This window comes from Pongo pygmaeus, chromosome 7 (assembly GCF_028885625.2).
Source record: "Pongo pygmaeus isolate AG05252 chromosome 7, NHGRI_mPonPyg2-v2.0_pri, whole genome shotgun sequence".
Taxonomy (NCBI): Eukaryota; Metazoa; Chordata; class Mammalia; order Primates; family Hominidae; genus Pongo; species Pongo pygmaeus.
In genome coordinates this window covers 62,049,138-62,076,619 of record NC_072380.2, presented here as the reverse complement: position 1 = coordinate 62,076,619, position 27,482 = coordinate 62,049,138, and the positions used below count along the sequence as shown (strand labels likewise).

General features: G+C 35.6%; 1 protein-coding gene across 1 annotated transcript in view; it reads right to left on the bottom strand.

Annotated features, from left to right (window-relative positions):
* Positions 1 to 27,482, bottom strand: part of SNTG1 (syntrophin gamma 1) — an 873,149-nt gene that overhangs the window by 370,938 nt on the left and 474,729 nt on the right. The window contains exons 3-4 of the mRNA XM_054499229.2: positions 22,992 to 23,045; positions 14,911 to 15,045 (exon numbers count right to left, since the gene is read on the bottom strand). Coding sequence (XP_054355204.2) covers positions 14,911 to 15,045; positions 22,992 to 23,018 — 162 coding nt within the window. The 5' untranslated portion in view covers positions 23,019 to 23,045. The remainder of the gene's footprint in view (positions 1 to 14,910; positions 15,046 to 22,991; positions 23,046 to 27,482) is intronic.

Genomic DNA, 27,482 nt, shown 5'->3' with positions numbered 1-27,482 from the left:
CACATGCTTCATAACTAGTAGAAAAGTCAAGGAATGTCAAAATTCTGCAGGTGCTTCTTATTGCAGAGATGTTCCAACTTGTGTATATAAGCAATTGCTTTGATTTTATTGATGTCACTTAGAAAAGTATATATCATGGAGGTTCAAACTGAAGTTATACATATCTTTGAAGATAAATTTTTTATAAGTTACAATTATTTTACCAAATTTTCCAGTGGGTTTAAAACCACCTAGAATTTCTTCTTTAAAACACTTTTTCAAGTACAAGTAAAAATAAGTCCTGCTATACTATAGCAATTTATAGTGTCCAAAGTGCATTTGAATATATTACTTTATGTGATATTTGAAGCAAAGACAGTGAATCATCATCACAGTCACTCGGGTGTTAAGCTATGGATAGAACAGAACAAGTATCTGCTTGACTCCATTGCTCTTATGCAGGGTAATGGGATCCATGACATGGAGTTCAGCATGGCTATCACTCTATTATGGACAGATCTTGGCATTAAATCACATGGACTTCAAAGTCTTCATTTATGGAAAAAGGCAATGATACAGACAAATTAGCAAAATAATGATGTGATATGAATATAAGTAGTCATAAACAAAATGTCTCAAATACACTTCAAACAGTTTAACTAATCTATCTAAAATATTCTGTAAATTACCAAGAACTAAGTATAATCAAATACAAGCCACAGTAACACCTCAAATTTCCAAGATTTAGCTAATCTGCAAACTCATATATTAATAACAGTGTTGAAAACCATAAAGAAGAAAAATAAATCACCACTATTGTTTAATACATATTTCAAAATTTATGCTCTTATGTAAGAAGGCCTTAAATTCTCACTCAGATTCTCACTTTTTGTGCTACACATTTGACATATTGGCTATGTGGATACAAGCCCACTGTATAGGAAAGTAACAGACTTAGTGTTTTAGAATGGAATGAAGCAGGAGGAACTATAGAACCATTCCATGCATGTGCACATGTATGACTATGCTTATAACCTTCATGGCAATCCAGGAATATTTAGTGTGCAAGCAAATGATCCCACAAACCACAGATTATCACTGAGTGAATGCCCAGTACAAAAACCAATATCCATACTGATGATTATACAAGTTAAATTGTACTTGGGACATTTTGTTTAAGATTGCACAGACTGCTGTCACAGATGAAGAGAGAAAAGATACAATCTAAAATAATTAACATGAAGATAAAAGCATTGACATTGTAAAAATAAAAATATTAAGCTACAAAGAAAAGTGGATGGCCTATGTGGCTCAATATTTGAACACTCAGAACATTCTCCACTTTACTCTCTCATCATAATCACCCATCGTTATCATGTATCAAGTCTCTTCAATGCCTAGATACATTAACAGCAATCCATTTATCAAATATAAATTTCAATCACTGCCTTCTTAATGCTCTGAAAATTAAAAGGCTTATTTAAACTCTGGGCTTTGGTTACCCACATTTCATTTATAAATTTATCATTAATTTTTTTTAAAAAGGTGGCTATCTTACCCTGTTTCCACATATGTAGTAAAAATTAACAATATGTATGATAGCGAGCGTCATGCAAAACCATGTGGATTAAATACAAAAATATTTTAAGTTTTATATAATATACTGAAAGAGGAACTTTTACTGGCTTGGAGAGGAGAAAAATAGATTTTTTTAAACTAAAACTACTTGTGCTACTAAAACAACTGAGGAACTGTTTCATGGGAAGAGGATATTACAAATACATTGTTGACAAAAATGAGAAATTTTAATCAAAAATTTTACTCCTTGATATATTATGTTACCATATATAGGTATAAGTAAATATTTACATCAATTATGTTAACCTTATTTTTACATTATTATCTATTTCATTTCACTTTCTAGTGTGTCCTGATTACTGATTTCCAGAACAATATAGATTTCAGCCCATTAGTTCATATTCAATCTCATTTAAATATTATCTTCTTAATGGAAATGCTTTTCTGCAGAAACAATATAAACTTCGTAAGACTACAGTCTTTGGAATACCTCTAGGCTGCTTTACATTACTGCCATTTTCAGAACTCCTTGGTTTAAAGCAATAATAATGAAACTCCTTTGCATTTAAATAACATTTGTTCACTCACGAAAAATTTCTTTTAAGGTGAGAAGTTTTGTTTTCTAATTTTACACAGAAAGATTATTTATGCAGCTCAAATTACTCATCCAGGATAATAATTTAAAGTTTTAGACAAAGTGAATTAGAGAAAGAAACAATTATCCAGATGAAAGGAAGAAGAGAGCCATCTTTATTGTTCACCTCTAGTGGTTACCTAGGCAATGCAATCTCATTTAATTTTGCCACAGTGAACTATGTATAGTAGGTGGTCTCTGTTTTTCCCTTATAGGAACAATGATTCAGAGAAAGCAAGAAGTCACACAGGTTCACAAAGTTGGCAAATGGGGAGACTGATGTTAGAAGCCAGGCCTGTACACTTCAGATCTGATAGCTTTTCCACAGACACACACACACACACACACACATGCACACACACACAACTAATCTTGAGCCTAATACTCCTTTGAGTCAGATATACTTAAAATGCCTTTCCAAGACAACACACAATAAAATGATGAATAAAATAAACAAAAATAATGTCAAACGTGCAGCCAGAGTAATAAGGAAAGAAGAAAAATGTCTAGGTTGTCAGGAATGATGACGAAGTATAAAGATTCACAGGTAAGAAGTCTGTACAAGCAGAGACCCAAAGGCAAACATTCAGGGCCACCACTGGAAGGACCCAGGCAGGAGAGGAGAGGCATCATTACCTGCATAGAAAACTCTCTTAGTGTGTCAGTATGAAAAACCATTCCTATCACCCAAAGGATTATAGTAAAAAAACTTGCCAATCTTGAACTTAGATCTGGATGAAAGAATTAAAAACCATTTCTGAGATTTTGTGAATTGGCCCACAGGTGAGTTTGTGAGGAGTTGTCTCTACCTGTGTGGCCTCATATCCCCAACTGAGAATTTAGTTTAAAGAATATCTGGGTTGCTAATAGCCCCTTCACCTGGAAGAACTAAATGTAAATTCTGTCTTCATAACACATTATAGAGCCAAACTGAGGGATACTTATAGAGTGCCAAGACCATGAGCCCACAGTGAGAAATCCCAGGGGGAAATAGAATTTAGTGAGTGCGTCAGCAGCAGAACAAAGAACAGATAACAGGGTCAGATCTATACAGACTGCAGATCTTGCAATTACAGATACAGCATATAAATAGGATTGTCTAACAAGATTAATATTAATAGAAAGGAGATATCAAATGTATAATCGTGATGTAAAATACTATGAGGCAAATATAAAATAGGATAGAATAGAACTTCCAGAAGTGAAAACCATAATAGCCAGAATCAGAAATTCAATAAATAGTTTAAATGATAGACTCAATGTAACCAAAGAGAGAGATAGTGAACTGAAAGGAAGATGGGAGGAGTTGCCTTTAGCAGTCCACAGAGGGCAGACAAGTTCAAAATATGAAAAAACGTAAGAAAATGGAGAATCCAGGGAGGTGATCTAACATCCATCCAAATGTTACTGAAGGAAAGAACACAGATAATAGAGAGGAGGCTCTTCAAAGATAATGGCTAAAAATTCTTCAGAATTGAAGAAATACATAAATTTTCATATTCCAGTCTTGTGACTCTCAAGCAAAAAAAATATATCTTCAGATAAATACATCAGAGTGACACAGCAGATTACCATGGGGCGTGGATGGGCATGGATTCTGAAATCTTCAATACTCAGAAAGAAGAGACAGTTTTCTTACAAAGAAAAAATAGATAGATGGCAGACTTTCTCAAACTCCAAAACTCAGTATTAGAGCTAAGGGATCAAAATATAACAAAATACATCAAACTGTCAGCCATTTTAAGGAAGGAGAAAAAAAACAAATAAACAGTGTTAAATTAATCTATTGATACCTATCAATCAATCATCTGTCTATAACTGTCATCCATCAATGCCTCTATGTATCCATCATCCATCTCTATCTATTATTAAGCTGCTCATGGACACATGATTGATCATAGCCCTCTTGAACCTTAAATTCAAATTTAATGTTATAAAAATTCATTTGTGTAAATAATGACATATCTTTTTGTAAGTATGACAAATCTGTAAAATCACAAATGTGAGCAATGTAACTGATAAGCCAGTGGAACCAGGCACCATTGCTTTAATTAACTGATTTTAGTTTCCATCTTGATATCAGTCTATGACAAAATTGCATTGGTTCTAAATGGTCTAAGCTTTTTTGGTCTCAATTCAACTCTCATTGTATACTGCTCTAAAACCTGATTTTCCTACTTAAATTGCTCCTTTCATTGATGGCACCAGAACTCACCAATACACTTTGCATCCCACCTTACATCTTTCCCAACTGTATCCTGCAGGCAATGTGTCCCATGACTAAACCATCCTTGATTATGGCATGCTTTTTAACAGTTTGGTAATTGGTAATCTTGCATACACTTTTTGTCTGCTTTAAATGCTACTTACATATGTCTTGCAAAATTACATATATCCTGCACAATTCTACCTGCTATTTAAGAGGTGGGACCTTAATCACATCCTCTGGAAAGCAGTTCCTGACCTAGACCTCTGTACTCTGTGTATCACCATGTCTGTACACACCCACATTGTATCATGTGTCATGTTAATAAAGATATTATTTGTTGAGCTCCTACTATGTGCCAGAGACTGTATTCTCTTTTACTTGCATTCATTTATTTCGTCTTCACAATTACCCGATAAGATAGATAGTATTATATTCATTTAGAAGTGAAAAACATAATAATAAGAATCAGAAATTCAATAGTTTAAATAATGGACTCAATCTGTCAAAGAAAGAGTTATGAACTGAAAAGAACACAGAAGGAGTCACCTTTAGTGCCCCATAGAAAGACAAATAGATACAAAATATAAGAAAAACTAAGTATTAAAGGGTTGTCAGTAAATTTGCTTTATATGTATAAAGAAAATCTCATTAAAATTATTTTAGAGGTAAAATAAAACAAGATGCACAATAACAAGTGGCTTTAACAATGCTAGGTTTAACAAAACATGTTAAGATAAATACCCTTAATATGCATCTTATACTTAGCAATGTATTTCACAAAAACAATTAACTCTGTTAATAAGGTATCCTTCTGTGAGTGCCATTGTTCTTGTGGTAAATGTTATCATTCATTTGCTTCTACGTTTGGAGGAGCCTTCAAATAACAACACCAACATCTCCAACTGCATCTGTTCTGTCTATCCTAATCGAAGGAGACACAGGCAGTAGTCCCTGGAGACTGCTGCCCGGACTATGGAACCCGCGATGGTGTTGCCACGGGCTGACTACAACTGTGACCACCTCGGGCTAATCCCACTGCGGCCACCACCAGGGGTTCCGGTGACAGTGTTTTCACTCGCGCCATAATCTTTTCTTCCAGGGCTGCCATATCTGGAACTGCATAAGTCCTGGGAAATTAGGAACATAAATGTCCCCAGTGGTGATTATTGACTGGCAAAAATGAAACATCACATAAGAAATAGAGAGAAGGGGTTTCCAGCACTGTCTTTTCAATTTAACAATCTCTAATAATAAAAGACAGGGATACTCTAGGTTTCAAGAGCAGGCCTTTGTATTATCTTTCTGTTACAAAATCACGACTCTCTAAACAGTACTTGCCCATCTGCAAGTATTTTTCTACTCCTGAAAAATGTTTCCCTTCTTCCTTCGGGTTTTTTTTTTTTTTTTTGAGATGGAGTCTTTCTCGCTCTTTCGCCCAGGCTGGAGTGCAGTGGAGCGATCTCGGCTCACTGCAAGCTCCGCCTCCCAGGTTCATGCCATTCTCCTGCCTCAGCCTCCCGAGTAGCGGGAAGTACAGGCGCCTGTCACCAAGCCTGGCTAATTTTTTGTATTTTTAGTAGAGAAGGGGTTTCACCGTGTTAGCCAGGATGGCCTCGATCTCCTGACCTCGTGATCCGGCTGTCTCGGCCTCCCAAAGTGCTGGGATTACAGGCGTGAGCCACTGCACCTTTTCTTAATCTTATTTGCACACATTTGGAATGTGAGTCTACCCAAAAATGCCAAACAAGGAGAAGCGCAAACATAAAATACTTCTGATTGAAAAGTTTATAAACATACAATCAAATGTAAAAACAGGATTAAACTGATAGCTTCTTTATCAATGTTAGTAACCAATGACCAATTTTACCCCTAAAACATTTTAAAAAATCAGTTGTATTTACTTAGAATAGGTCAAATTTTATAGAACACAACCTAAGTGTCTATCAACAGATGAATGGATAAAGCATATATATACACAGTTGACTATAATGCAGCCAGAGGAAAGAAGGAAACCCTTCCATTTGTGATAACATGAATGAACAGAGGACATTATGCTTAGTGAAATAAGTCAGGCACAGAAAGACAAATGCTGTATGACCTTGCACATGCATAATCTAAAAAAGTCCAATCCACAGAAACAGAAAGTAGAATGGTGGCTTCCAAGGGCTGGGGAGTGGAAGAATAGAAGGTGCTGATAAAAAGGTACAAACTTTCAGTTATAAAATGAACAAGATCTCAGGGTCTAATGTATAGCAGGGGAGATGATAGATGTGTTAAGTTACTGTAATAATCATTACACAATGTGTATATATATATCTATCAATTCATCATATTATACACCTTGAATATATATATTATTTGTCAATTCAATATTTTTAAATAAAAGAAGAATGCAATATCATAAAAATCAGCAAATAAATGATAACATTGGCATACAAGAGTTTTTTTTAAAGTTTAAAAAATATAGACAATGTGTATTTTGTGCATGTGTGTGTACACAGACTTTAATCTCTGTGTTGACAGATTTCAGTGAGTAGCTCTGTGATGTGGGAAAAAGAAAAAACAAACTTCCTTCTAGGCCTGCACACACCATCTCTCCCACATGACCTATTAAGAATCTATCCATAATAAGCGCACTAGTCTAGATACATTCTCTCTCTGGATCACATTTTCACAGACAATGAACCTCAAAAAGCCACATCCTACATCATGTCACACCCATGTGGAAGCCAGTACAAATTCCAAGGTTAATAGTAGATATTAGTTCTCTTAATGTTATCTTCAGGAAATTGTGGTTTCACTCGTGGGATTGCTAATTGCGTGTTTTATTCCACAAGGAAACTGGAAGAAGTTGTTTTGTTGATTTTAAAGTCCAATGGTGCCCATTACACTGAAGTATTGATTGTACTGATGCTATTTATCTGATAGTTCTGCCATGTTTGGAATTTAAGCTCCATGATTCTTCATGGTTTTCGTATCTTTTTACTAGCAACACCTTTGAAACTGGTGTCTCTATGGGGAAATAGATAGCCATCTTGTATTGATTTTACCCTCATTTACCTTTTAAAAATATTTCATCAATATTTAAAACTAGCACAGGCTAAATTTAATTTTCCTTCAGGGCTCATTGAAGGGTATATACTATCATGAGAACAGCCACAGATATCTCTGACTTAGAGTGGTAAACCATTCAGAAGGATGACAGGAACTGAATGTTGGATTTCAGCTCCCCTGGAGCACCAGGGGAAGATGATTGCTTTCTTATGTGTTAACTGAAGCTTTAACACATCTATCTGACAACTGCCATGCATCATTCTGATCAACAGTCACTTTACTATCTGCGTCTAAAGATCTTGAATAATTGCTGCCTACGTTTTGATACTATTTTTAAATGATCACAGATGAAACAGGTTTTATCTGATATGAACTCAATGCTAAAACTTCAACTGTATAATCTCTGAATAAATCACAGAATGTTCCTCAAAAGTAGCTAATAAAAGGCACTGGGGGAAAGCAGTATTTTGCTGATAGAAGTCACAGTAAATGCATTGGATATTTCAGTTTTAACTCTCTAGCTATCTCTTGTAGGTGAAAATGTTGACACACGTTTCTAAATGATCAATATTTTATAGGACTTTCTGCATAACTAGAATCACAGTCAGATGTGCTAAATATGTCAAGAGTGTTTTTTCTCTGCGCCATGTCCTGAAGCCTCTGAGGAGCTACTTGACTTCTACTATAAACTCCCAGACCCACTAATCAGGGAGTGATGAGCAGGTTTAAGCCCCATTTGATGGGGGTTATTGTTAAGTCACCTTCATTAGAAACTCACCCTAATAAAGCCCTGGAGCTCAGCTACAGGTTCATCAGCCTGTGGTTTTCTGGCTCTGACCCTGTATTACCTGTTCCTATAGTTTCCTCTCCTCATTCTAGAAGTTTTGTGAAGCAAAGCCTTTTCCCAAGGGTCCTTTTACTATCCAAATCCTATATCCTGCCCTCTCACAGAGGCTGCCCTTACATACTTACCATGAATTCTCAGTTCTGGTTTCTGCAACTGAGCTATGCCCACAATATGTCCAGGAATTCAGAACAAGGAGCTAAGAGGGTCACTTGGCATGATGCCTGGATTTTGACCCATCTGCCAATCCTTGATTTTCAGATACCAACATTTTGCCTGACTGGAGCTTCTCCAAATGCTCAGTTCTGTGCCCTCTCCCTCAGAGTGAGTCTTTTACCTGGGCTCACATCCCATTGTTTATCCTTCATGGTCAGTGGGTTAATGTTGGGGCTGATGGCACCCTCTCCTGCCTTTGGTGCAGATACAGAGAAATTGTCAGGCCTACCACTAACTCCCTATCCCAGACCTTGTCCCACTGCCACCCCTGAGTCCCAGTCACAAGGGCTTTTGGAACCACTTTTGCACAATTATAACAATGAGAGAAATCTAGCATAACTGACTCCCTAGTGCTTCTAACTTCATAAGCTAACTACCTTTGCTTATTTCTGTGCATAAGCCAAAATAACTATGGGAGGGATTTACTTTATAATTTAATGGAAAAATTTAGTTTATAGTTTAACTTTAAAGCAAGGATGATAATAGTCCCTTCCCAAAGTTAAACTTTTCCGTATTGGGGACTGAAACTGCCTTTGTAAAACTAATGAAAGGTCACAAGATTATAATTATGCTACGGACCTGAATTCTGCTAAGATATAGGCATAAACAGCACCTAGGCATTGTTTCCTAGCTTGCTAGCAATTATAATTGCTTACTGCTCAGGATTCACATAGCCAGTGGTCCGAAGCTTTGTAACTTCCCCAGTTGCCCCTCTAGGTAACACTGCTATTGTGAAACTGCAGCCTGGTCTTTGAGATATTTTTCAGACTTTGCATTCCAGTAGACCAGCTAATGCCACCCAGACCAGTGACTCCACCCAGGAGCTAACTAAATGCCTGAAGACAGTTTTGGCAGCACTGTGATTTAGGCCCTGATCCAGCCAGTCAGTAGAACCCATTCCCTAGCTGCCTGCCCACCAAACTATCCTTAAAACTCTAGTCTTCAAATCTCCAGGCAGAGAGATTTGAGAAATATCTCCTGTCCTCTTTGCTTCACTGCCTTGCAAGTATTAAACTCTTCATCTAATGCAATACTGGCTGTCTCATTGTATTGGCTTTTTCTGTGAAGTGGGCAAGAAGAGCTTGACTGAACTGTAACACTTTCTTTCAGCCTGAGCAAGGCAGGTCACAAGTGTCAGGCAAAGACAATCCTAGAAGCAGCTTTCGGTGAATGTGATAGACCTGAAAATATAAACAACTTCCTCCCTATTGTGGGGTTGGAGAAAAAACTACAACATTCTATAATCCTCAGGATTTTTCAGCAAAGTGGAGCTTCATTTTTCCCCCTCATGAGTAAACTGCCTGATAGCAATCTTGTTTTCAGCCCCCTGCCCCTGACTGTCCTATTTTCCACCCAGGCCTTAAGAGCATTGCTTCCAGATAACAAAACAGCATCCTTGCCTACGGTTCTTCAGACTAACATCTGCCTTTCCTTAGAACATTCTCCTAACCTTTCCACTCACTTAAGCAGACTGAGAGTTAACACTCTATTTGTTGTAATACCCAGATGAGACTTTCTGCTCTCCAAAGTTGGATGTTTATCTCTGCCCTAATCTCTCAGTGTCTCAAATTCATCTCATAATTAGCTGATAAGAGAGGTGATCCCTGTCCAGAGAGCACATGGACTATGTGTTGTGGTCATACAACACAAACAGTGCACTGTGAAGGGTCAAGTTTAAAGAGGGTATCTTTTAATACAGAGGTGTCTGTGGGCCTTTACCAGTTGGAGGTTTTAAAAAACAGACAAAGGGAGTTTTCCCAAAGAATATCTGGCTATCCGAAAGTACAGTGTACTACTTTCTCTGTTGTAGATTGGCTTTCCTCAGATGTAGACCTAGAAGACAGAATTCCTTCCTGGGACAGGGGTCCCAGGAAGTACTTTCAGGTAAGAAAAGCGAGTTATAGAGCAGAAGAAAAAAAAATAAAAAGCACACATGATCACCTCAATTGATTCAGAAAAAGCATTTGAGAAATTTCAATACCTTTCGATGATAAAATTCAACACTGCCTCAATACTCAGCCAACTAGGAATAGTAGACAACTACCTCATCATAACAAAGGCAGTATATGGAAAACCCACAGCAAATATCATACTCAAAAATGAAGCTTTTCCTTTAAGATCTGGAATAAGAAAAAAAATGCCTGCTTTTACCACTTTTATTCAGCATAGTATTGGAAATCTTAACAACAGTAATAACGCAGGACAAAGAAATAACAGTCATCCAAATTTGAAATGAGTAAGTAAACTTATCTTGGATCACAGATGACATAATCTTATACATAGAAAACCATAAACATTCCGCAATAAACTATTAGAACTAATAAATTCAACAAAGTAGCAGAATACAAAATCAAAATTTAAAAATCCATTACATTTCTATGCACTAACAATAAATAATCCAAAAGTAAACTAAGAAAATAATTTTTAACAATACTATCAAAAATTATCAAGTACTAAGGGTTTAACTTAAGCAAGGGGTTGAAAGACTTGTACATGAAAACAACAAAACATTGCTAAAATAACTCAAAGTACATATGAATAAATGGAAAGATGCTATGTTTACCTATCAGAAAACTTACTATTATTAAGATGTCCATACTACTAAAAGTGATCTACAGATTCAACATGATCCTTATAAAAACTGTGATGATATTTTTTCAAGAAATAGAAAAATTCATTCTAAAATTTATTTGAGATCTTAAGGAACCCAAATTAGCTGATTTCAAAATTTGCTATAAAGCTACAGTAAAAACAAGCAAACAAACAAACAAAAGGCACAACCATGTGTTCCTGTAATAAAGACAAATATATAGACTAATAAACTAGAATAGAGAGGCCACAAATACCACCTTATGTATACAGTACATGATTTTGAAGTGGATATCCAAATGCTAAAGAATGAAGTTGGATCTTTACCTAATGCCATGTACAGAAATTAACTTAAAATATGACCAAACCTACAAGTAAGAGCAAAAATTGTAAACTCTTAGAAGAAAATATAGTGGAAAAGATTCATGACACTGAATTTGGCAATTATTTATTGGAGATGGTACAAAAGGTACAACCAACAGAAGAAAAAATTGACATGGATTTTATTAAAATGAAAAACTTTTGTGCATCAAAAATACTAATAGAGTAAGAAGGCAATCTGCAATTTGGGAGAAAATATTGCAAATCACATATCTGATAAGGGACTAGTATCTAAAATACATTAAGAACTCCTGCAACTCAGCTCCAAAAAACAAACAATCCAATTCAAAAACAGACAAAGGATATGAATAGACATTTTTCCAAAGAAGATGCACAAGTAAACAATAAGCACCTAAAATGATGCTCTACATTATTAATTGATAGGAGAATGCAAATGAAAACCACAGTGAAATTCAACCTCACACTTACTTGGATAGCTATTATCAAAAACACATAAAACAACAGGCTTGGCATGAATGTGGAGAAATTGGAACCCTTGTATTTTGCTTGTTGAAATGGAAAATGGTACAACTACTGTGGAAAAGAGTACAGCAGTTTCTTAAAAAGTTGAACAAAGAATTACTATTTTATCCAGCAATTTCACTTCTGGGTATATACACCAAATAATTGAAAGTGGTGCCTCAAACATATTTGTACACCCATGTTCCTAGAGGCATTTTTCAAAAAGCCAAGGTGGAAACAACCTCAATGTTCACTACCGAGTGAGTAGACAAACAAAAGGTGGTATAAATACACAATGGAATATTATTCAGCCTTTGAAAGGAATGAAATTCTGATATATGCTTCAACATGGATGAACCTTAAAGACATTATGATAATTGAAATAAGTCATCCACAAATGGTCAGATGTTGTATGATTCCACCTACAAGATTTACCCAGAATAGTCAAATATAGAAGCAGAAAGTAGAACAGTGGTTACCAGGGGTTAAGAGGAGGAAAGCATGGAGAGTTACTGTTTAATGCGTAGAGTTTCAGTATGGCATGATGAAAATTCTGGCAATGAATAGTGGTGATAGTTACACAACAAAGTGAATGCACGAAATGCTACTGAACTTTATACTTAAAAATAGTTAAGATGGTACATTTTATATTATGTATATTTTACCACAGTTAAAAAAAATACTTAACTGACCATATAAGAGTGGGTCTATTTTTGGACTCCTTAGAATGTTCCATTGATTGATATGCCTGAATTTATTACAGCATTACATTGTATTTATTATTAGAATCTCATAGTAAGCTCTGAAATCAGGTAGAATAAACACTACAATTTTGTTCTTTTTATTCAAGATTGTTCTGGTTATTGTCAGTCCTTTATATTTCCATGTAAATTTTGGAATCAACTTGTACATATCCACAAAAAATATTTTGGGGTTTTGACTGGTTTGGAATATTTAGAAAGATGTGACAGCTTATCAATACTTAGCTTTTAATTTATGATTATGTTGTATCTCTCCATTTATTTGTTTATATCTTTTAATTTCCTTCAACATAGTTTTTGCAGTTTTCAGGATAGAGATCATATACATCTTTTGTTAAATATGTTTCTAAGTATATTGTCTTTCTGACTTATTGTGGATTGCATTTTTATTTCATTTCTAGATGCTTGTAGGTAGTTTTAGAAACACAATTAACTTGGGCTATTGTTCTTATTCCCAGCAACCTTGCTAAATTTTAGTGTTATTCTATCTTTTGTAGAATTCTTAAGGTTTTCTATGTATATCATCATGAAATCTACAAGTAAAGCCATTTTGCCTCTTCCTCTATAATTTTTGCTCTTTATATATCATTTGTGACTTGCTGTAGGAGCATGGTGAACAACGTTGATTAGTAAGCAAGGTATTATCCTTGACTTGCTTTCAATCTCAGAGAAAATGTTCGATGTTAACTAACATATTAGTGAGAGGCTTTAATTAGAGGACAGTTGTCAGATTAAGAAAATTCTTGTCTTTTCACATCTTGCTAAAGTGTTTCGTAAAAATGGGTGTTGAATTTTGTCAAATGCTTTTTTGAATTTGTTGACAACGCCATAAGATGTTTCTCCTTAATTCTCTTCGTTATTCCTAGCACTCTGAGCTTTATTTATATGCACAATTATCTTTTAAGAAGAGAATAGGTCCATGTGTATCAGCTATTATTGACTGTGAAGTTGAAAATCAATAATATTATTTCAGTATCGAAGTAGTAAATTTTACTGATTTTATTTTTTGATCTGGGACCAGTGTGATATATTTATTCTAGAGGGTAATATGACTCATGTCACTTCTCTATTATTAACCAAAGGGAAGAAAGGACAACCCCATCAGAACAGTTTAATCAGCCTTGACATCCAGGACCATGATTCAGAATGATTTAAATGGTCTGTGACAAAAGAATAGTTAACAGTCTGCAAAATGTCCATTATCTTTAGTTGGCAAAGGCCTATTGATTTAGGGCCTTGTGTGATTCCCATAGGGTGTTAGTAAGAAGTGATGTGAGAACTCAAGTTCAGCATTATTCACCACCAACTAAACACTCCAAGGTAAGTCTGTTAATAAGGTACAAATTAAGTCCCCATGCTAAATAGCTGCAGATATTTGGGGGAAAGCAGGGAACAGACTACATGCTACTGTCTATAATTTTCTTCTGAGATCACATATGGCAACATTGTTAAAAAGAAGCCTTTAATAACATTATTATACAATGAATGATAAACTCCGGAACTTGTTTTATGATAATGTCTTTTAGCAGAATAAAATCTAATCTCATCTAAGGATGTCTTCCACAGCTATGCTGCCTCGACATGAGTAAATACAGCAGTTAGTTTTGCACTGTAATTTATGGCTCTTTCTGAAGCTAGATTAGGAGCAGTGTAATGTGTCAATGGGTTGGAGCATTGGAGAAAAGAATTTGCTACAGCACTTGGGCATAATTCTATTAGGGAGGCCCACAGAATCATTTAGACACCATCCTCGGGGAAGGTCACTCACGCTGAGTTCGGTGACCGCTGCCTACGTCTCCTGCTTCAGTGATGCTGAAGGATGGGCCCCACCCTGGCACCACTCTCAATAGTCCCAGGTCATGAAAGATAAGACCAGAGCAAAGGCCATCACCATGCACCGTTCTCAATTAATTCTCTATGTAAAAAGGTAGAATAATCAGAAAATACAGTGTCACTCCCATCATATGATGACAGCTAGGAGTCATAGACAACAGGCTGGAGATGGGCCCAAAACATGTGTTCATGGACCCTAGGCAAGGTTCTCATACAGAGCCATTGATTACTTAATGATGTAAGCAAAAATTCCATGCAGAACTATTGACTAGACACTGAAAGAAAAACATATTTAAAATGTTCTGTGAATAAACATTTTTATTAACAAAAAACAAACAGAAAAATTTCAACAGAAGAAAAAGCTACTTACACCAGAATAGAAAGGCTCACCAGACACACATATCACATCCTGTTCCTGGATCATCAAAATGTCTTTGGCTAGGTGCAGCCGCACTTTGAAAGGCTCCTGGTTACCATCCTGCAGCAAACAAATTCCTGTCTTTGTCTTCAGATTAAAAAAAAAAAAAAAGAAACAGAGGAAAAATTATACTTAGTTTATAGGTTGTAATTTTGTGGCCAATTTACAGCAAAACATGGTGAATAACATTTAAGAGGTGGAGAAAACACACTCTGATGAGCCTGAAATTGAATTCTTAACATGGGTGCAAGGGAAAAGGAGAAAGATCTCAAGTAAAGTGAACTCTCAGATAATGAAAACAATGTCACAAAATTCACACAAAGAAGTGGGGAGTAAGGATTATGGTACATGTACTACATTTTTAAAATAATGAGAGTTTTTGTGATACTTATAATCTAAAAATAAAAAGGTAATAGCTTTATTGAGATATAATTTAAATTCCATACAATTCAACCCTTTAAAATGTACAATTCATGTATTTTTAATATACTCAATGGTGTGCAACCATCACTGTAATCAATTTTAGAACATTTCCATCACTTCAAAAAGAAGGAACACACTCCTATTTCTCCATTTCCTCTCCCACTGCCCCAGCCTACTCTAAACTCCACTATGTCAGCATTCCTAGTCACCAACAAACACAGGCATGCATGCATACACACACGCACAGACATGCATGAACATGCACTCACACACACACACATACAGTTTATACCTAGAAGGAAATAAGGGTAACAAGTTGAAGTAAACTACCCAAATTAACACAATTAATTAAAATTGGAGCCTAGTTTAAGACCCAAGATTTTTGATGCCTAATCCAATGTGTTTGCTTTATATACTTTGGGGAATTGTGAAAACAGACTGTAAAGATTTCTGAACTTGTGCTATTATCTTAGTAATCACCAAAGAAGTCCATGAGTCTTGCCATTTATCCAGAATACATATATTAATCTGGATTAATATAAATATTTTCCCTAGAGAATGCATTTAACATCCCCATTTGTCACAGACACAAAAGGTAATTCCTTTGAGATAGAATATAATCTTTAGCTCTTATTCTGCACCAAAAAGTCCATAGGAATGGACTTTGGAAATGACATTTTCTTTTAATAATTATTGAGTCATTCTTAACATAGTGGAATATATATATGGGGATATACATTTATCCTCAGAGTTAATTAATTAATTAATTTCAAATTTAAAAAATCAGCACATAGTAATTGTATGTATCCATGGCAAACAATGTGAGGTTTTGATGTATGTATATATTGTGTAATTATCAAATCATGATAATTAGCATATACATCACTTTAAACACTAATAATGTATGTGTTGTGAGAACATTCAAAACCCTCTCTTCCAGCTATTTGTGATATATAATGCATTACTGTCAGCTGTGATCATCCTACCGTGAACTAGAATAACAGTGCTTATTCCTCCCATCTGACTGTAACATTGTACCTGTTCACCAACATCTCCCCATCTCTGACCCTTCCATGTGCCCCGGTGTGTGGTAACCACTATTCTACTCTCTACTCCAGCATCACTTACTATAAGGAAAATGCAATTCAAAACCACAATGTAATACCACCTCACCCAAGTTAGAATGGTGACGAACAAAAAGACAAAAAATAACAAATGCTGGTGAAGATGTGGAGAAAAGTGAACTCTTAAACACTGTTAGTGGAAATGTAAATTAGTATATCCCTTACAGAAAACAGTATGAAGATTCCTTAAAAAATTAAAAACTGATCCAGCAATTCCATTACTAGGTATATATCCAAAGGAAATGAAATGAGTATGTCAAAGGGACATCTGCACTCCCATGTTTATTGTAGCACTATTCACAACAGCCAAGATATGAATCAACCTAAATGCCCATCAACACATGAATGGATAAGGAAAATATGGTACTTATACACAGTGGAACACTATTCAGCCGTAAAAAAGGAATAAAATTCTGTAACTTGCAACAACATAGATAAGGCTGGAGGATACTTTGCAAAGTAAAAATTGCCAGGCATAGAAAGATAAATATCGTATTATATCACTTACATGTGAAATCTATCCTTAGATTTAAGGAGCACACTATCCCAGGCAAATAATACCAGACTTTCTCTTGGAATATACATTTCCACGGCTATTGCTGGGAGTCTGCTACTTTAAAAGAATCCGCTGTAATATTGATAGGAATATATTTACATACTGCAGCCTCCAAAGATAATTCTTTCTCTAGACTGCTTTTGTTCTCGTGTGCTGATGCATACTCTTTTGCTCTCTATCATATACACTCTTATATTAGTAGAATTATTTTGTAAAAGTTATGATGTCTTTTTAGGAAAAACAGAAGCTTTTTCATGAGCAAGGAAGCATTTTTTCTTCATCCATGGCATTAGCACACAAGTGCTCATGAAACCAGGCTGACTAATCTAGAGAATATTTTAAGTGAATATATCTACAGGACAAAAATCTTCCAGCACAAGCAGATTGTACTTTCCCTAATATAGAAAATATTTTTTCTATGTTTTTACACAAAGTCAGTCATGCTTACAATAGGATATTGGAGAGGGGCCGACATGGAGCCTTTCTGAGGGAGGCAGCCACTCTGAGGAGTGGAAATATGAAATAATACATCAAAGCCAAGTGATCATAAATGAGCACATTTGCTGATTTTTCAGTACAGTATATTTCAGGACATTTTTTCCCCCAGAAGTGTAATGGAATAGCTGATAATCACAAATAATGCTCTGTTTGAACTTCAGGATGAGAGAAGGGTTTTCCCTGAAAGCCCAGAGATATACTTTTGGTGCACATCAAAGAGATACTAAAGATCATCCAGGGAAAGTTTGAGGAGCTAAAACAAAGCTATCAGGGTGTTCTCATTTAATTTCTATGTGGCCAGAGCTATCATTCACTTAAACACTATGTAAAATGTTCACAAATTATTAGATAGTTGTCTGGAAAACAGAATACAGTCTTTGATCTCGCTTTTGGGTTCTGAAAGGACAAGAGTTGCAGAAAATAAAGAATGAGGAGGATTTTTTTTAAGAATAAATCACAGAAGCACCCACATGCACACTCACAAACGCACATTCCAATAAATAGCTGCTGGAGAAAACAGCACACGAAGTGCTAAAACAGATCAGTCAAAATACATTTCCAGAGGTTACAGATATTACATATGTTCTACCATGAAAATTCAGCTGGTGCACATGGAAATACATTTAAAATCCCACGCATTTATTAATTTTGCAAATACTGTGCAGCATTAACAGAGAATCAGACATGAATTAGATAGCATTCCCTGGCCTCATAGTATTCGTAACTATTTTACCTTATGTTATTTTATTTTTTTCTTGAGACGGAGTTTCTTTTGCTCTTGTTGCCCCAGGCTGGAGTGCAGTGGAGCGATCTTGGCTCACTACAATCTCCGCCTCCTGGGTTCAAGCGATTCTCCTGCCTCACCTCCCAAGTAGCTGGGATTACAGGCGCCTGCCGTCACATCCAGCTAATTTTTTGTATTTTTAGTAGAGACGGGGTTTCACCACCATGTTGGCCAGGCTGGTCTCGAACTCCTGACCTCAGGTGATCCACCCGCCTCGGCCTCCCAAAGTGCTGGGATTACAGGCGTGAGCCACCGTGCTCGGCCTCGTACTTACTTCGAAAGTACATATATAATAAAACACAATATGACATCTGATATGGGAGCAACATGGGGACGGGAATTTAATATTCTTGAGGGAAGGGAGTTTATGGAGGATAGGAAATATGTGTGGTTTGTCTTGAAAAAAAATAATTGAGGAAACCATCATTAGAGGAACAAATGTCATTTTAATCAAGAGGGAACACATGAGTAAAGATACGGAAGTGTGAAAATGCATGCCACGTGATGATGCAGGAAAATGAAGGTGCGCTCGCCGCTGAGCGTGTGTGGTCCAGCAGGGGCCGCTGCAGGAGATATGTCTGGAGAGGACCGGGGAGGGGGCCAACGCCCTGTATGATGGGCAGATGGTGGACGGTAAGGGAGACGCCATACATAAATGTGAGCAAGGAGATAATATGTTCACTGTTATGTGTTCTAAATGTATTTCTTGTAGCAGAGTAGAAGATGGAGAAGAAATGGGAAAGCTAAAATACACTTATTGTTGACAGAAACAGGCACTGAGCAGGGAAGTTGGGGACTAATAAACAGGTGCATTAGATTCAGAACTTCTCTGAGAGATGCAAGAAGGATAAACTCCATTTCAGGGCACTGTCTTGATTAGAATCAGCATTGCTGGACTGAGATCCTCACTCATGAAATGTGGTCATATATTTCATCTATTTGTTGTTTAATAATAATTATTTATATAGTGCTCACTGTGTGACAAGAAGTATTAATTTGTTTTTTCTCCCTTAACAAAAATTAATGCAACCATCTGCCTTTACAGATTAGGCAAGTGCAGAGGGACCTAGAGGAAGAAAAGGCTAGAATTCAACACAGGCAGCTAGGCTCTTCACCACACACTCTGCTTTCCTGCATACACAGATTATTTAAGAATGCCACCACCAGTTGTCCTGTAAATAATGACATGGCTATTGGCATCTTTCACTGGAGAGCATTATGGTTATCAATAATCTCCTAATGGGGTGTGGATAATTTTGAAAAGAACAACATCATCTTGAAGCAGCTATTCTTCGTGTATTGAAGCAATGACCACTAGAGAGAAAAAATGAGTAAGAGACTACTCTGGAACTTACAGGATAATCTTCCCCAAAGCCACACTACTAGAAGACTGTCTGATAGAGGAAGAAGTTTGATCTCCACTCCTTCCTGAAGTGCTTTAAGAGCTAAAAATGGGAGACTGAATCATGGGAGCAGCTGCAGGTTGGTGCTGCAAACCTAAAACAGCCCCACCTGCAAAGTCTTTACAGATCTGTGGACCCAAACTGTTTAGATATCGAAAATCACCTACATAATTATTGGCCTCAAATTTTAATATAAACTGAAGACATGAACTCATCTTCTTTCTTTTCATTAATGTAACATCATTTGTCTCCAAACTTTGTTGACTTTGCATACCATTGCACATAAATAAAGGAATGCATGTGATATAGATACTGTATGAATGTATTTTGTACTTTATAAAATATACACCAAACATAATTTTAAAGGGATGACTCATTTAAAAATGATATAAGTCAAATATTATTATTCTCTGACTGATGGACCATTCTAGATGGAACTTTTTACAAAATCCACATTGGAGACTATTTGCTTAAAGGAATTATTGAAAAGCAATACTTCCTAATTGCCTAAAAGGCAACATATTTAAATTATTAATTAGCTATGCTTTCTGCAAATCAAGAAAATGTTTATGAATTTGCATGGGTTTACTCTTTAAACAAATCTCACATTTAACTTCTCTCAAATTTAAACTTATTAAGAATTTGTAGTTTCGTAAACATAGGACCTAGGTTGGATCTTTATAAAAGTAGAATGTCATCCATTTTCTACTTAAAAGTTAAGGCCTTTTTAATTTATGTTCTAGTCTTTCAAAACGTACAAAATGTATTTTCATAAAACTTTAAAATTTAAGGTCTCTTAATTTTGAAATATACTCACAATGTCAGATATAAGAAATGACAAACTACAAAAAGAGATAATAAAAATGGACTGCAAATTTTCTTGCAAGTATCCACAGTATTTCCATGTTTCAAGTGCCAAATACGATTTAATTTGTTTTGTCTTATACTGTACTGCATTGTAGCAGTAGTGTACTAAATGTTCTTTTATGCAAAGTGCTTCAAACTGCATCTTATCATTTACATTCCCATTCCTGGATTACTTTTGATCATGGCCTTTTCCTTAACTAAATTCTAGCCATTATTCAAATCCTGGCACCAGACTCCCTTCTCTTTGAAGCCTTCTGAAATCATTCTATTCAAAGATGAGTCCTCACTTTCCTGAACACGTGGATTCCATTAAGTAAATATTTACCCCAAAATTGATCACTATTGTCTTCTGGCATCACATATAGTGACTTCAGCAATATTTAGCTATATCTCACATGAGTGATTTAATTTCCTCGTGTATATTGTTATCCCAGTAACAGGTTGTCACTCGTTTCAGTGCTAAGGATTACTAATTTACAAGAGCTAGTATAGTAATAACAGTATTACCAATTAAATAAATCTTAATAGAATTAGAGAAATATCCCAAATAAGTACATCAAAACAATTTTGTTTGCAAAAAGCTCTTGTAAATCTTTCCAGCCTCTGAAATCCAAAATAAACCATTTGTTAAATAGTATTTGGCCACTGTCCAATCTGTACCATATGAATGTCATGTGTCCCATAAGTATTTCATTCACACAAATATCCACTGGGTTTCAATGAATGCCTTACTACTCAAGACATAAGGTTGCACATTAATGGAAATAGAAGACTTGCTACATTTAAAATTAAGTATGCAATTAAAATCAGAAATGGGCCGGGCACAGTGGCTCACGCCTGTAATCCCAGCACTTTGGGAGGCCGAATCGGGTGGATCACGAGATCAGGAGATCGAGACCTTCCTGGCTAACACGGTGAAACCCCGTCTCTAATACAAAAATACAAAATAAAAAAATTAGCCTGGCGTGGTGGCGGATGCCTGTAGTCCCAGCTACTCCGGAGGCTGAGGCGGGAGAATGGCGTGAACCCGGGAGGCAGAGCTTGCAGTGAGCTGAGATCACGCCACTGCACTCCAGCCTGGGCGACAGAGTGAGACTCCATCAAAAAAAAAAAAAACAAAAAGAAAACCCAGAAATGATACAATTAAAATTTAAAATACAAAGCTTCTAGAACATTAATTCAATTTTTAAAAATATATGAACCAATAAGTGCTAAGTTAAAAAGATGAATAATTTACACACTCCGACCTTATAGTATTCAGTGTAGCACATGAGAGAGGTATGTAAACAAAAAACTGCCTTGTAATTTGATGAGTATTAGCATAGAGATATGTTTAAAATGTTATGCTTAAAGCATTAGAAGTAGAAACATAAGAATAGAAATATAAAAGCAATTTATCAGTTTTCTGAAAAACCTTATATTTACATTCTGAACTTTGTACCAACTGTGACAAGTATTTTTAAATATATATTTTTTCAATTGCTTTAGAAGAAAATAAGGAGTTACTTTCCACAAATTCATGCAAGAACTGTAAACACATGACATTTCACTAAAAAAACAGTCTTCACAAGGTTAAGAACTGAAGTCTTTCCCTCGTTTGATTTTAACGCTACCAGAGGTAGTGCAGTTATGGTTGGTTTTTGTTGAATTGTTTATATACAATAAAAAAATGCTTTAAGCCTTTTAAACAAATATAAAATATTTTTAAGCTGCATGTATCTGTATTTTGCCTGAAGAATGAAAACACAATGCTTTGAATGTTACATATTTAGTAAAAAAAAAAAAAAAAAAAAAAAAGATAGTTTTCCTTCCTAAGATGGAATGGTTATATTCCCTGGGGGCCCACATCCATGCACTATTGAACTGTAAACTTGAACGTTCTTTATCATCCTTGAAATACTAATGTGCCACTTTAACTCATGCTGAATTGTGATGACAGCTCTACAGAGAATCTAAATTGCTGTGTATTAATACTTAAATAATATTGAATTACTTAAATACTATCAGAATCATAAAATCATAGAATTTTAGGGCTGAAAGGAACCTTAGATATCTTCTAATTTGTTACCATTTATGTGAAAAGAATTCTTTCCAACAATTCCACTACCTGAAAAGTGCAGAGTTGGTGGAGAGGAGCAACTCAATTATATTCAATATGCTCCAGTCTTCCTAATGAAAGAGTTAAAGTCCAAGGCTTTCCATGCACAGTTAGGTTTTCTATCTTTGCAGAAGGAGAACATAATCTGGAAGGAAAAAGAGCCCATCCTCCTCTCTCCATCTCCTGCCAAAAGCAGAAATTCCCTATATAAATTGGAGCCAAGTGTTTCCTGCTTATATTCTGTTTTCCCTGTTTGAAAAGCAGAAAGCTCTGTACTCACCTCCTCACAGGCAGTTCTGAAATCCATGTGCTGTGGCACCACAATGTATGCCGTCTGAAAAGACACAGAAATGGTAAGCCATTAGGCACAGCATGGCATGTAAGAGAGAACACTAATATAGTGGAGGAAATCGTGAAGCAGAACTTGTGGGAAAACTGTGTTTACAACCACCTGTGAGGAACAAGAGCTCCAGGGTATACTGAAGAGAGGAAAATGAAGAGATGAAAAAAGTCTTAATCCCCAGCTTTTAGGAAGTATAAATATCCTGCCATCATTCAGTGTGATTAAGAGTGTGCATTTCCAGGCACCTCTCCACCCCACCAGCAGGCATTCAGACTCCATGTATCATCAGATCAACCTCTTCTCGCTCATTCCCAACATGCATTGTGAAACCTGAGTTTGCAATTGAGAAAGAAACTTCAAAAAGAGCAATTAAAGGTTGCCTTTCATATGGTTATCTCATGAAAAAAAGGTTGACTAATCTTTCTCTTTTTAATTAAAAAGCTACATGCATGAATAATTCTCTCTGGAACTTAAAATTTTATTCACAATATGATGTAAGGAAGCAAGCTATTTGTCAGAGTGAATAATATTAAGAAAAATCAATGTATAAAATATCTAAAATAAATTCATCTATGGTCTCTATAATACCTAAATGATGAATGTAGATTTAAATACATATAAATGTTTTTGTAAAATTATTCTGGAGTGTTTTGTTTTCATTACTTGATACACCTAACCAAACTAAGATATGTCACGGAAAGTTGATACCCAGACACTGTAAAACAAAGCAATGCAGAGCCAAAATATAATGGATAAGTAAATGAGACGTCAAAGTAAGATGAATGATTAATTCCAAAATAGAAGACTCTGTACTCCTCAAAATTACTCCGCATCTCAGCCTTTGGAAGAGTAAACTATTACATCCTTCTTTGGCATTTCTTTTTAATTATACAAGATTAATTAATGCTTTATCAGGTAAGTGTGGTAAAACAGAGTAGGAGGTATCACCATGCTGTCACTGAACTGATGGATTATTACTATTGACTTTGAAAGAAAGAGATTAGCCATCATCAGTAGTAACCAAATGCATCATATAATCTATTAAATATTTCCCCTAGATAAATCTTGTGGATTGTGAGCCTCATTAGTATTAATGAAATTTTTATTACTAACTTAATTATTTTTCAAAATTGCTCTTAAGCATTTTATTTGAAGAACCTGTAAATATCTTCTTGTCTCTAACTGTGATATAAAGTTATTCTTTTACTACAAAAGAAGGAAAATTTTGACATGTATTGATTATATAAAAACAAGAGAAGTCTGGAATCAATTTTTTGCTACTAAAAACCAACCAGAGAAATAGACATGAGGATACTGAACCATCTAAATATAACCTCATGTTTGTTTTATATGCTGAATTTAATTTTAATGCATACATTTTAAAATTTTAATTATTTCATAATATGGCACATTTGAGCAGGTGCTGTATGTATACCTTCTACCATTTTTAGCACATCTTCCTTTTTTTAATTCTAATATTCTATTCTTTTTCATTAAAACATTAGGTGATAATATCAATTGTTTGTTCAGAAAAATAATTCATATATAAGCACAGAGAATTTCTACATACTGTTAGATAAAATGTATAGGCGATAACTTATTTGGATTGAGTTCCTTAGGTTCTACTAGACTATATCAAAATGAAGTTACTCTTGCTAAAGCTTCACATCACCAAACTGAAAGCAAGATAATTATTTGACTTTTCTAAAACATTGGGAGAGGGAATAATAGCCAAATAGCCAAACAGGCCAATTTTAGCTGGCATTAAATAAGTCCCCTCTGCTTTAACCCTAAAAGGAAAGTAACTTTGTAATGAATAATCGATGTTTTGGCTTTTATTCTTTCTTCAGTCCTTTCCACATATAAATCCCACCTCCAGGGCTCAGCTCATCAGAACACCTTGTCTAAATGTTTAAAGGAGATGCTGCCATGATTCATAAATCACAATCAAAGCCAATCCAATCATTTTGCTACAATTGTTGTAATTTTTTCTTCTGACAGTTCTCCACTTCCATTTTTCTCTACTGTTAGCATCTTATATGATTATGTCACATTGATTACAGTTAATGAACCATTATTGATACATTAGTACTATCTAAAGTTTAAACTACATCTGTGTTTTCCTAGTTTTTCCTACTGTCTGTTTTCAGTTCTAGGATTGCTTCAAAGGCACGTCATTACATGTAGTCCCCTTTTTAACTTGGGCTTCTCTTGGCTGTGACTGTTTCTCAGACTTTGCTTATTTTTAAAGACCTTAGCAGTGTTGAGGCATGGTGGTCAGGAATTTGTAAGATATTCTTCCACTGGGATTATTCTGATGTTCTTTTTAACTATTATACTGTGGTTATGGGGTTTTGGAGGGGGAAGAGCTCAAAAGTAAAATGCCATTTTACTCGACACATACACCCTCCCAAGAGTAAACCAGGAAGAAGTTGAGTCTCTGAATAGACCAATAACAGGCTCTGAAATTGAGGCAATAATTAATAGCCTACCAACCAAAAAAATCTAGGACCAGATGGATTCACAGCCAAATTCTACTGGAGGTACAAGGAGGAGCTCGTACCATTCCTTCTGAAACTATTCCAATCAATAGAAAAAGAGGGAATCCTCCCTAACTCATTTTATGAGGCCAGCATCATCCTGATAACAAAGGCTGGCAGAGACACAATAAAAAAAGAGAATTTTAGACCAATATTCCTGATGAACATTGATGCAAAAATCCTCAATAAAATACTGGAAAACTGAATCCAGCAGCACATCGAAAAGCTTATCCACCATGATCAAGTGGGCTTCATCCCTAGGATGCAAGGCTGGTTCAACATACGCAAATCAATAAACGTAATCCAGTGTATAAACAGAACCAAAGACAAAAACCAAGTGATTGTGTCAATAAATGCAGAAAAGGCCTTTGACAAAATTCAACAGCCATTCATGCTATAGACTCTCAATACATTAGGTATTGATGGGACGTATCTCAAAATAATAAGAGTTATTTATGACAAACCCACAGCCAATGTCATACTGAATGGGCAAAAACTGCAAGCATTCCCTTTGAAAACTGGCACAAAACAGGGATGCCCTCTCTCACCACTCCTATTCAACACAGTGTTGGAAGTTCTGGCCAGGGCAATCAGGCAGAAGAAAGAAATAAAGGGTGCTCAATTAGGAAAAGAGGAAGTCAAATTGTCCCTGTTTGCAGATGACATGATTGTATATTTAGAAAATCCCATTGTCTCAGCCCAAAATCTCCTTAAGCTGATAAGCAACTTCAGCAAAGTCTCAGGATACAAAATCAATGTACAAAAATCACAAGCGTTCTTATACACCAATAACAGACAAACAGGGAGCCAAATCATGAGTGAATTCCCGTTCACAATTACTTCAAAGAGAATAAAATACCTAGGAATCCAACTTACAAGGGATGTGAAGGACCTCTTCAAGGAGAACTACAAACCACTGCTCAATGAAATAAAAGAGGATACAAAGAAATGGAAGAACATTCCATGCTCATGGATAGGAAGAATCAATATCATGAAAATGGCCATACTGCCCAAGGTAATTTATAAATTCAATGCCATCCCCATCAAGCTACCAATGACTTTCTTCAGAGAATTGGAAAAAACTACTTTGAAGTTCATATGGAAGCAAAAAAGAGCCTGCATCACCAAGTCAATCCTAAGTCAAAAGAACAAAGCTGGAGGCATCACGCTACCTGACTTCAAACTATACTACAAGGCTACAGTAACAAAAACACCATGGTACTGGTACCAAAACAGAGATACAGGTCAATGGAACAGAACAGAGCCCTCAGAAATAATACCACACATCTACAACTATCTGATCTTTGACAAACCTGACAAAATCAAGAAATGGGGAAATGATTCCCTATTTAATAAATGGTGGTGGGAAAACTGGCTAGCCATATGTAGAAAGCTGAAAATGGATCCCTTCCTTATACCTTATAGAAAAATTAATTCAAGATGGATTAAAGACTTCAATGTTAGACCTAAAACTATAAAAACCCTAGAAGAAAACCTAGGCAATACCATTCAGGACATAGGCATGTGCAAGGACTTCATATCTAAAACACCAAAAGCAATGGCAACAAAAGCCAAAATTGACAAATGGGATCTAATTAAACTAATTACAGCAAATGGGATCTAATTAAACTAAATACAGCAAAAGAAACTACCATCAGAGTGAACGGACAACCTACAGAATGGGAGAAAATTTTTGCAATCTACTCATCTGACAAAGGGCTAATATCCAGAACCTACAAAGAACTCAAACAAATTTACAAGAAAAAACAAACAACCCCATCAACAAGTGGGTGAAGGATATGAACAGACGCTTCTCAAAAGAAGATATTTATGCAGCCAAAAGACACATGAAACAATGCTCATCATCACTGGCCATCAGAGAAATGAA